Genomic DNA, 12,557 nt, shown 5'->3' on the forward strand with positions numbered 1-12,557 from the left:
GAACGCATTGTCAATTTGCAACACATCAGTGCTCCAGTGTCTGACACAATGTTCAATTGTATCTTTTAGAAAAATTGTATCTACTGGAAAACTACCATCTATACATATACTATATTACATCTCGTAAAAGAATTACATCTTCATTCTCAACTTCTATCAATATCGGTTCGTCATTATTATTAAGAGTAATCACAATTGTACTTGATCGTCTATTCTGTTGTCATTCGCGTAAGTTCTATACAATACCACCAGTGTAATCCTAAAAAATAAATAATTTTTTATATTTCAAATGTATTTTATATATCAAATGTATACTATAATAATCGATCATAATATGATTATGCGTATAGATGTATATTACGTATAAACGAATTATGTATAAAAAAATTACGTTTTTATTCTCAACTTCTTTCATCATCGATCAGTCATTATTATAAAGAGTAGTTATAATTGCGTATTATCTATCTCATTGTTAGTTGCAGTTTGTGTAGTAAGGTCTAGTGGGGTATCACTTGTGTGTGGCTAAAAAATAAATAATTTTTTATATATCTCATGTGTCGTGGTATATTATAATGATCTATTATACATGATTATGAATGCGTAACAAAAATAGGAAGACAAATGTGAATCTGCTAATGAATTAAACGTTATATGAATAACCTTAGTTCGCATGTGTATATCAAGTTTCTCTTTTCGCTTATAGGCCTTGCCACACATCAAACATTTAAATCGCTTTTCATCGGTATGTACAGAACTGTGTTGGTTTTTGAGATATTTGGTACTAAAGACTTTGCCGCAAACCTAAAATACAGCACATTTATAATTACAGAAATATACACATAAATACAATCAAGTGAGAAGTAATTAGAAAAAATATTAACGGTAATTTTAAAGCACATACCACGCAAATATGTAGTTTCTCTGTATGTGTTTTTATGTGCTGATAGAAGTTAGTACGATTGTTAAATGTAGATGGACATTGGTTACATATATATAGTCTTTCATGGGGATGATTCGCGTCTATATGATCACGTAAATTCTGCTTAGTTTTGAGAACTTCCTCACACACGATACACTTGAAATATTTATTGACATGCATCAACTTTATGTGTGCGTTTAGACTCCCTTTTTGACTACAAAAGAATGAAAGTAATATTTGTCATTTGTCATCATTTAATTTGATCATAGACATCGAATTATCAAATAATTCTTCTAATTTTTGTTCACTTAAATACTCACGTAAATGCTTTTTTACAAAACTCGCATTGATGAGGTTTCTCACCTGTATGGATTCTCTCATGAACACGCAAATACGATTTTTTTTTAAACGCTTTACCGCACGTTTCACATTTGTAGGGCCTAACAACAGTATGTACCTCTTTATTATGTTCTTCCATCAAAGCTTTCGAGGAGGTCAGCTGCTTATCTTTAACATTAATTAAGATTATGTTTTAAAACAAATATGAAAATTACAACACAAAACGGATAACTGTTGAAATAATACAAAGTTTGAAAACATTAAAAATATTAATAACAAACCACATAAATCTTACCGCACGATTTATACATATCTTTTTGTGCCATTATGTATTATTTTCAACTGTCGATTCAAATATTTCGGAATTTGAGATTGATGGGGTATTCTCCTTTTTTCAGATTCAACTCTCAAACTCTGCAGATGTATTTCTCGGTTAACTCTATTGTAACGTTCCGTGAATTCTTTTCGTTTTTCTCACGTTCTAAATATTTTTGGACATGTATATTTTCAAGTTTATCCACCTAAGAAAATATAATTTTTAATAAAACATAAATTTTTTATCAAAGTAATTGTATCACGTATGATCATTGTCAATGTGATTACTTTTCCCATTAAATGGCTTAAAATACTTTGTGTAATGACATAAGTGAATACATTGTTACAACAATGTCGAAAACAGCCGATGTTAACAGCATTTTAGATATAGAATTATCAAGGTTGCGTGTACTGTTTTTAGTGGATATCCTATTTTACACTTTCACAATAATAGCATTATATAAAAATTTTGTTGAATTTGGCCATCATCTTTTAATGCACTTTACTGGTAAATTGATATATTTTACCGTCATAGTAATGTCGATATGTAATTTTATTCTACATATGACCGATTCTTTATTTTTTTCTAATTTTTATTGTTACATAAATAAAATGTTAAGTAAAATGTAAAATTGGAAACATGGGACGTTAAAAATCAGTTATTAATACGTAAACGTAAATTCAAACTGACAATGAGTAGGAATAGGCACATGTAAATAAGAAACCGCCATCAAGGTTAAAAGCAACATCTTGTATAAATGATTAATACGTATGAAAAAAGGAATATTAAGATTAAACTGTACAATTGTTTGTCATATCTTAATATCTAAGTTAAGTAGTAATTAGATAATTTAATCAGCAATCGACAATAGTTAAAATTTGTTTTAATTTGACGATGAGAACAGATTACAGGCAATATAAGTTATAATAAAATGATAGCTGTCATGAAAAGTAAGAGGGAAGAAACGGAACATTGTGTCAAAGGCAGACTATATCTGAAAATAGAAATTTATAAAATCAGAAGTGCGCCTAACGTTAGATTAAAAAACTGAAATTTTGATGATATAATAACTTACATGCAATGCTTACAGCTTAGACGTAATGATCATGATTATGAAGGTTGAATTTCAAATTATTTGCTCACAACTAACCACGTCAAAATCTTGAGAATAACTGAAGCAAGACGAATATATATGTATATTTATATATATATATATATTTATATACCATATACAGGGTTGGCAACGTTACCTCATAAAAATAATTCGTTACACACCGTCACATTTTTTTTTAAATTTATGGAATTTCGACCCTAAAATGCATAAAATGGATCAATCTGTTACACATTTATGCTTATTAAAAATTGCTATTCGCGTAAATTATTATACTTTTTGTTAGCGAATTATAATAAGAGAGATAATAAATAGATTTTTTAATACTTGACTAACATTTCTTGAACAACTTCACAATTGTCCGACTGATGAGAATCACTAATGAGGTAGCAGGACCGCCCGTTAGAAAAAATCGATCATTTATATAATCATTAATATAAAAATGTATATATGATATATTTATCTTGCAAAAAAACGCACGCAAACCGTTGTAACAATCTTATCCTGATATCGAGGATTCAACTAAATACTTAAACATTTAGCTTTATTGTTTATCGACTATATAAAAAAGCGTATCGAATAAGTTTCATTAAAGATTCTTTACATTATTATATTAAAAACAGCACAAACAACAAAAATGAATCTACTAGAAAAACGTAGGTTCAGAAAGGGTTCAGAATGAAACCATAAGCACATTGAACAGCTGTAGTTCTCTTTTAACATTTCCTAAAAAAAAAGCAATAAACAGCGGAAAGCTTAAAAACATTTAAAAAGACATTTTTTCTAGTATCTGTTTATAATATTTTGAGGATTCTGTTTTATAAGCGTAAAATTGAATTTAAAAAGACAAAGGAGATGAACTATTAATTTACTTTTCCTTAACGTTAAAGTTGTCAGGTGATTTTATTGTCTTTAAATTTAAACGTATTAAAAGTCGTTTAAGAAGAATAAAAATAGCGGATGAACGAAGGCTGAGATGTGCATGCTGACATCCTTAGGAATTCTGCCGCACTTTAAGATCGATCTCTGTTCATCTCGGGGGAGGCAACGTCACGGTTTCATGAACGTTATGGTTGTTACGTGACGCATAACGTTACATCGTAAGCAAATAAACTTATGCCTCTCTGAATTGTCAGGAGAGAACATTCTACAATTATTAATAATGCTGAAATTAAATATAAATTCCAGATCATATAATCGAAATTAATTAAAAAAAGTTTAACAAAAATATTGCAGCTTCTCGAAATTAATAACAAAATCTTAACAACGTCTTAACTATTGCAACGTCCCTAAATTTTCGTTAACATGTCTATAAAAACACTAGTAGCACAGTACATTGGCTATACATTGGCTAAGATTGGCTAAACTATAAAAAATTGGTTATATTGAGGATACATTGTCCAATATTTCCCAATGTATGCCAATATTGGTTATATAATAAACGTCAATGTATAGCCAATATTGCATGTCAATCATTACTCAATAATGGCTTGATATTGGGCATAAATTGATTAATATTTCCAAACGTAATGCCAATATTCACTATACAATAAATACCAATATATAGCCCATATTGCATGCCAATCATTACCTACCCAATATTGGCTTTACGTTGGGGTTACATTGACCAATATTTCGCAACGTAATGTCAATACTGATAATACAATAAATGCCAATGTACAGTCAATATTGGCAAAAAATTAGTCCCCAATATTGGCCCAATATTAGAAAATCAATGTATAGTCAATATTGACCAAATATTGTGGCCCCTAATATTGACCCAATATTAGAAAATCAATTTATAGCCATTATTGGGTAAAAATTGGCTCCGCAATATTGGTCTAATATTGGTTTAACAATATTGGGCCAATATTAGTGATTCAATTTTTTCCCAATATTGGCTGTACATTGTTTTCCCAATATTTCGCTAATATTGTTTTTACATTGTTTTTCCAATATTTGCGAAATATTGGAAATACGATGTATAACCAATATTAGGTAAAAATTGAATCCCTAATATTGGTCTAATATTGTTGAACCAATTTTGGTTAAATATGACTACTACTTTACAATATTAGACTAATATGGGTGTGCAATTCTTAATATTGGCTGTACATTTGTTTCCCAATATTGCATTAATACTTTGTGCTATTAGAGAAAGTTTCATTAAAATTTAAAAATATTCCACGAAAGTTAATATTATTTTCAGATAAATTTATGATATAACTTTTTGTAAATTAAATAAAATGTAAATATATCTAAAAGAGATAGAAATATAGAAATACTTAAATTCTTAATTTTTAATTTTTTGATTTTATATTTTTAATTTTCTAATTTTCAATTAATTTTTCTAAGGCTGGTATTCATAGTTAATTCTTATATTTGAGGTTGTTTTAAGTACAGTCTTAAGATGTCATAAGCCAATCTCATAGGCCGGTATTCATAGTCACACTTCTTAATTCTTATATTCAAGATCATCTTAAGTTCAGCTTTGAGGTGTCACGAACCAATCAGAGGGCCGCATTAGCGTCTTTAAGACATTACTTAAAACGGTCTTAAAATAAGAACCGACTATGAATATTGGCTTAAAAAAGATATCTTTTCTAATCTTTTTGATTCAAGTTAATATAATCTGCAAGCTCCCCGGAATAATTAATCTCATTGTGACAAAGCCCAATCACTTTAATTCAAAACATATTTTACATGTATGGTTTTCCATGAAAAAAAAATCTCGACGACTGCGGCAAACATGCACGACAGGTATCGTCCGCGATCCTAAATTATTCGTCGTTCTCTATTGCCGAGCCGGGGAATCTTTGGCAGGTACCGCGCGACCCGACGCGACGTCGATGAAACGCAGAAAAGTCTCATCTATCATGTCGAAACGCGTAACGCGAAAATAGTCGCAAGGATACGTTCGGGGCTGGACTTGGCGTTGGGCTCACGCGAGTTTGCGCGACTATGCGAGTTATCGGACTCCCAAGATTCCTGATAGTAGCGAGTTATAGTAGCACAAGGCTGTGTGGACTGATGTGGACCAATTCTGATTAACTTAATTGTCGATTAAAGCTCACAATCAGTTCCAGAACTTATGGTTAATTCTTAACCGAGATTCAACTTATCTCTCATCTCTTCCAATTCTAGAATTCGATAAGTCGAACCTCGGTTAAAAGTTAACTGTGAGTTGTGAAACTAAACTTCAGTGTCTTAACTGTGATTGGTCAATTTTGCTAAACAGCAAATGCGATTGATCAGTTCCAGTGTAACAATCAGTCGATTAAGTTAATCGGAGTTGATGAGGTAGGCTCTATGTTATTGTCGCGATGTCACGGATTTCTGTCACAGACAAATCACTCGGATAAAAGTGGTGTCTAGGGATATAGACCGGATATTATCTCGAGATTGTATACAAATTCATAAATTCTATGATTTTTCTAGCGTTTCTAATTTTATCCGCATTTGTTAGGAATTTCAGTTTAGAATACACATGTCTTCTAACTTAATTTTGTCTTTTTATTCTGTCTCGGTATACGTTTTTATTCTATCTCCGTATGTGAAGAAATCAAAATTTACAATTACAAAATTAATTAATAAATGGAAATTAATTATTTAATAAAAGAAATAATTAATTCTTGAGTGAAGAAAGATGCATTTTTTCAAGACTGCATTTCTTGATACGGCTAATCTCATCAGATATTAATTGTATAATAATAAATATACCTTTGGAAAATCTATGTATGTGCCGTGCTTCATTGGTTTGCCAAAGATATTTCAAGCCGTGGGAAAGGGCAAAGTAGGCTCATTCCTTTAAGAGCATGCGAAAGATTATTACGCAATGATAAGAAGAATATTACGAGATGCAACATGAGGGCAAGGGCTGCTGTCGCTTAAGCACACGCTGGGGATAAAAATATGCGCTGAGAGTCAACTTTGACTTCTTTGTATAGTTAATACAGCTAGCATCTCTTTAACTTCATAAATGTCGAATCAATTTTTATTTAGAGAAAATTTTATATAAAATTCTTTTGAATTTATTAATTTATCGCTCAATTTTAAAATTTAAATATCTTTGATAAATGTCGGATTGATTTTTATTTAGAGAAAATTTCACATAAAATCTCTTTGAACTTATCAATTTGTCACTCAATTTGTCACTCAATTTTCAAAATTAAATATCTCAAAGAATTAAAGTTTCGATTAAAATTTTGTTAAAGTGCGATCTATCCAGTCAAAAAACAATTTTTAGTTTAGAAAAAAGAGAATAATAACATTACTAAAACTTCAATTTTTGGGGATGCTTTATACTTTTTTTTTACATATAGAAGGTTATATATGTAATGGAAAATAAATTAAAAACGGTTTTATTGAAAAATCATATTTATTTCTATAACAATTCCAATACATTGTTAATTTTTCCTTTGGCTTTTATTTTCGCTAGTACTCTTCTGGAGGAATAAATTGAGGATGCTTCATAGTTCAAAGCTATAGCTTTATATTTTTTATCTCGCTATAGACACATGCATGCGGCATGCATGTACGTGAAATATTTCGTTCCAATATTTTCAAACACTAGGAAGAGTGCTTTCTATCCGACAAGGAAGAATGGAATCAAATGAATGTGTGAAGTATTAATAATTTTACGAAGGTAGACGCAGCAGACACGGGGTTATTTCTGCGAACAACGCGATCCTCGGGAGTCCGTCAATTGTCGGTCGGCTATGCGATAAATATATCACGTCTACAACGGACCAGCATCCGCGTAATATTGTTGCTAGCTAAGAAACACGTCATACAAATGCCGTTCAGACGCGAGAAATTAATCTCCCGCTATCTCCAATTTGTGAGACGAGAACATGACGTCCCGAAGGATCCTTGAGAAAGCCGCTATTACAGCCGATCAAGCCTACGCTCTAGGCCAGGGGCTAGGCTAGGCTATTTCCGCGATTCAGCTTATGAACCAAAATAGTCGTAGAGAGGAACTTCGGAAGAAAATGTTGGGACTGTCCACAAGGATCCCAGTGTGCCTGGCTAGCGCAAGATTGTCTCTGCTTCTTTTCACCCAATTTTTCATCATCAACAGCACATTGTTGAGAATTCGAATTTTCACCCCTCTGTCCACTTAGTTTTCTAAACACAGCGGGATTAATCTAGACAGTAATCTAGCAGAGACATCGATATAGATCTTCGCGGATTATATAATATCTCTTTCGAAAATACGTGGACACAGCGGCGAATATAAATGGCTGGCTTTCGTACAATATAAAAGTATAAAAGGAATTACAAGCATCGATTTGATAAATCTTTTTAGAAACTTTCTTTGTTTTTTCCTCGTGTTTTAGAGATACTTACATAGAAAGTTTATCGATTAACAATATATTAATTAATATATACATAACTAAATATATATGTATAAATTTATAATTAATATCTTAATTGTTTAATTCCAAATATATGCATTTTTATTAAAGCATTAAATGATATAAAAAAGATAAATATGCATTAATCCTATGTACGAACGGCAGTAAATTTATATAAACTTATTAAGAAAAGGAACTGATGAACGCATCTAATATATTGAACAAGACATCTCTAAAGAAATAAAAAAATAAACATATTTTTACTTTCTATGTCTAAACAGCTCATTTAAATGATTTATAACTCTTGACAGAATCTTCTCAGAATTCTGTCATAATTTTGTATCCGTGTAATACGAAAGATATCTGAGGAATCAAAATATACATATATGTAGATAAAAATATACATCAAAATACATAGCATACTTATTTAATAATAAAGTAAAATTTCTGAAACACCTCTGACGTGAATTATAGTGACGTTAATTATAGTATCGTTTATTATAAGCGAATTATAGTGTCGTCTAAGTGACTTCGAAATATAATGGAAGAATATAATTCGAAAAGCCAAGCGTTTTCACCCTTTTATTAATTGTCACTGTGAGTGGCAGGCGCATGTCGGCGCACTCACACTTATTCGTACTACTCGGACCGTGATTGCTCTCCGGTCTATGCACAACAGCTATTTCCACTGCCGTCGGCGACGATAAGACAGGTGCTAAGCTATGCCAGGCGGTGCGATGCTGCATCGGCGATGAGGTGAAGATTTCAAAATCCGCCAATAAGAGAAGCCCGCAACGGAGTATTTTCAATCGTCTGTACGGTCGCTGGGCGATATTCCTCCGTCGTCCTGGGAACGGCACCGGACCGATAGGTGAAGGCGAACGGATAGGTGGGTTCGCAGAGCATATTTCTGGCCGAAGTCACGAGATACGATTTTACGGGCGGTGAGCGAGCGGTAACGAGCTCGTCATTCGAGAGAGACAGGAAAAGATAGAGGAAAAAGAGGGAGAGAAAGAGAGGAAGAGAAGAGCCAAAGACGAAGACAAAGGATACGCGTAATATGCATGTGACGATGAAGAGGGACGGGGGAAGTGGAGGAACGGTATTCGAAGAGAGGACGGACTCACGTTGCTTTTGGTAGACTCGAACATTGCCGAGCAGCAGCCAATTTTCGGGGAAATTCCATTAATACTCGTGGCTTTGTCCCACTTCGAATTGATGATTCGTCGTCGTTCTATGCGTTACACATTAAGACAAATCATTTTATGTGCGATTATTATGTGAATTTATAATACTTCAGACCTTAACTTAATTTACATGTTATTTTATATTTTAATGTAAGTAAATTTATAATCGATTTTTGTTAACACTGAAAATGACCCGATCGGGTACGAAACGTTTGTATATACAATTGTTTTTGTTTGTACGATTTAACTATTTATATTAAAATTATTATCTTAGGCTCGTAATCCTATTTTATATTATTATTTTATTATGTGAATATTCATATCGTATCTTTCAATTAAGGTGTTAAAAATTAATAATCACCAATTCAAGTTGATGATAACTCGATATCAAAGCAATCATTCACTCCTTTTTAATAATATATTCAATCTTTTGTTAAAAGAAACGTCTCATGAAAGGCGACATCGGAGTTAATGATGCATGAGGAGTCCTTACATTAGATAGAAATCCAATTTAATACTGGAAATTACTTATTTTGAGTATTAAAAGCACTGTTGTTCAGTCTTTTTATTACTCAGAATAATTAATCATTACCTTCCAGTATTAAATTTCTGTAAGGGAGATGTAGAAATATATTATTATATAATATTATAATGATGATAAAATTTATATTGTACATAATACAATAATCAGTGATGTAACTACAGGGGGCCATGGGGGGGCGGCTGCCTCCTCCGCCCCACTCGCATACAAGACAGCCGCCCCCACAAGTGCAAAACTTCGTATGCTTCATATTAATGATTCGTTATATTTTTATATGGGTGATTTTGAACAAAAACTTCCAATATTTTTGTTGTGAGTTTATAACAGAAATTTCTAACAGTGCAGAAACCGAAAAAAATTATTTAAAGGGGTATTCTGGTTTGTAAGGCTAAAAATTACATGATTATTCAGGAATTTTTTTAAAAGAAATGAATTAATATATTAATATAAAACTTTTTATTTGTACCAAATAGATATTTAAAAATATTTTTTCCTGTCCATATGTATCATACAAAAAAAAGATACGCGGTAGTACCCAAGATGTATGAAAAAATTTCTTTTTGACGCGTTGACATCATTCCATTAGTTCTAGTAGCCTGAAACCAAAAACCTAAGAAATTATTATATTGTAAGAGTTACATTATTACTAGAACATAAGGAAAAAATCGAAAATTGTTGAAACGGTAATGTTTTAAAAAATTGATTTTCACCTATAAATTTGTTTCGTTTTTTTATATAACAGAATGGAATAATCGTAAATTAAATTCCGTATTTTCAGTAATAAAAGAACATATGCTAAATGGACATGCAAAAAATTCAAGTCTATCGGACGCTCAGTTCCCGAGATATTATGTCAACACGGTTGAAAAATGCTGTTTTGAGAGAAATGTTTAAAGTTTCAACTACACATTTACAATATTACGATTTATAATAGTAAACAATGAATAACTCAGTTATTTTACATTATTTCCGTAAACGACTTTGGTAATATATTTTCAAGACTATCAACTTTCCGAAAATGCAATAAAAGAAAAATCGATTTTTTTTGACCCGACAAACTTTCTCCCAAAAGTCGGTAAAATTCGGAATCTCATATTTAAATATTCAACAATTTTTACCTCAAATTTGAAGTCAATGATTTTAAAATATTTTGTAAATGAGTTTCTGAAAAAAGAAATTAAAAAAACAAAATCATAACTGTTACATATATGTTGTATGAAGAATAACAAGTTTTTACGCCACATGACGTCAATGCCAGTTAATTAGAATAAAATTTTCTCTTCTGCGCATTCATTCATTTTTTATTCAGCGATAATCGAATATATAAATAGAGTAAATAGAAAAAAGTGAACAGAATAGTGTTATTAGATTTGATAGAATAAAAATAAATAGAATGTATGAATTTGATCCCTATTTATTGAATATTTTCCATAATAATCGGCGCCCCTTCCGCCTTTGCTCCCTCCGCTCCTCAAGGCTAGGTACGCCACTGATAATAATTGCAATGATGTGCGATCATATGTTCACATGATAGATGTTCCGGTATATTAAAAGAAACACGAGGCATCTAATGAAAGGCGACGTCGGAGGTAATGATGCATGAAGAATCCTTACAGAGAAATCCAATTTAATACTGGAAATTACTTATTTTGAGTATTAAAAGCACTGTTGTTCAATCTTTTTATCACTCAGAATAATTAATCATTACCTTCCAGTATTAAATTTCTGTAAGGGAGGTGTAGAAATATATTACAATATTATAATGACGATAAAATAAAATTTATACATCGTACATGATACAATAATTGCGATGATGTGAGATCATATGTTTACATGATAGATGTTCCGGTATGTTGAAGACTCGCCAATGGATTTCAATTTCACAGACAAGCGCCGGCGTGCGTTTACACTGCTGCCAAATGTGTTTACGTGTGTCGTGATCCAGTACCATTTTTATAAGTTTGAGAAATGTCATCCGCCCACGTCGACGTTATATTTTCTGTATTTGTACACGTTGATCGTCCGCCAGGATTGCATTTGCGTACGTGGAACTGCACGAGATTGATATCTCAATACGATTTTTTCAACGTGTTAAGTCGTTAAATTATAAAATAGCGTAATAATTATTAAATAATAATAAGATTACAAAACAGTAAGAGATAATTAAATCTAATAATCGACCAAAAATGTTAATTATCTAATTAATCATGTTAGAAGTTAATCTATTATGTAAGGTCTGACTCTCCTTCACACGCATATTTGTAACTCAAGGATCAGTTAAAAATATAGTATTATACAAACATTAGTATTATATAAACATTATAGAAAAGACAGTGTTCACACAAATCGAATTTTCATTACAAAAAATTAAGAGACTAAAAGATTATTACATCTTTAAAATACGATGTGATAACAGTGAATTTTTCTATAACGTTAAACCTCGCAACAGGTGATCGTTGTTCGTTGCAAAGAAAAAGATATTCAAACATTAAAACTTTCAACTTTTAAATCTTCAAAAAAAAAAAAAACATTCCCCAGTTACACCATATAGACAATCTTATTTTTTTTCTTATTTCAAAATCTGATTGAGCGAATCACGATTGCAACGCGAGTATCAATCAATTTTGAGACGTTTCGATTTTAGCAATTTAATTAACCCAATTCCATAGTCCAGGGTCCGAGCCCATGCGGACGACCTTTACCTCGTCTATGTAGTGTGAGAGGAGGGACCATCATCTCTCGAGGAGTCCACCTGCCATCGGATACCAGCGCGACCAAGCTGACTGT

At 31.6% G+C, this 12,557-nt stretch overlaps 2 protein-coding genes across 2 annotated transcripts in view; one reads left to right on the forward strand and one right to left on the reverse strand.

Annotated features, from left to right (window-relative positions):
• LOC108721988 (uncharacterized) overlaps positions 1-8,990 on the forward strand; it is a 41,108-nt gene extending 32,118 nt beyond the window's left edge. Inside the window, exon 3 of the mRNA XM_018446850.1 lies at positions 8,722-8,990. Coding sequence (XP_018302352.1) covers positions 8,722-8,990 — 269 coding nt within the window. The remainder of the gene's footprint in view (positions 1-8,721) is intronic.
• Positions 8,991-11,620: 2,630 nt separating this feature from the next.
• Positions 11,621-12,557, reverse strand: part of LOC108721995 (poly(A)-specific ribonuclease PARN-like domain-containing protein 1) — a 9,157-nt gene continuing 8,220 nt past the window's right edge. The window contains exon 12 of the mRNA XM_018446867.1: positions 11,621-11,821. Coding sequence (XP_018302369.1) covers positions 11,761-11,821 — 61 coding nt within the window. The 3' untranslated portion in view covers positions 11,621-11,760. The remainder of the gene's footprint in view (positions 11,822-12,557) is intronic.

The sequence above is a fragment of the Mycetomoellerius zeteki genome, unplaced genomic scaffold (genome assembly GCF_001594055.1).
Source record: "Mycetomoellerius zeteki isolate Tzet28-1 unplaced genomic scaffold, Tzet1.0 scaffold19, whole genome shotgun sequence".
Classification (NCBI taxonomy): Eukaryota; Metazoa; Arthropoda; class Insecta; order Hymenoptera; family Formicidae; genus Mycetomoellerius; species Mycetomoellerius zeteki.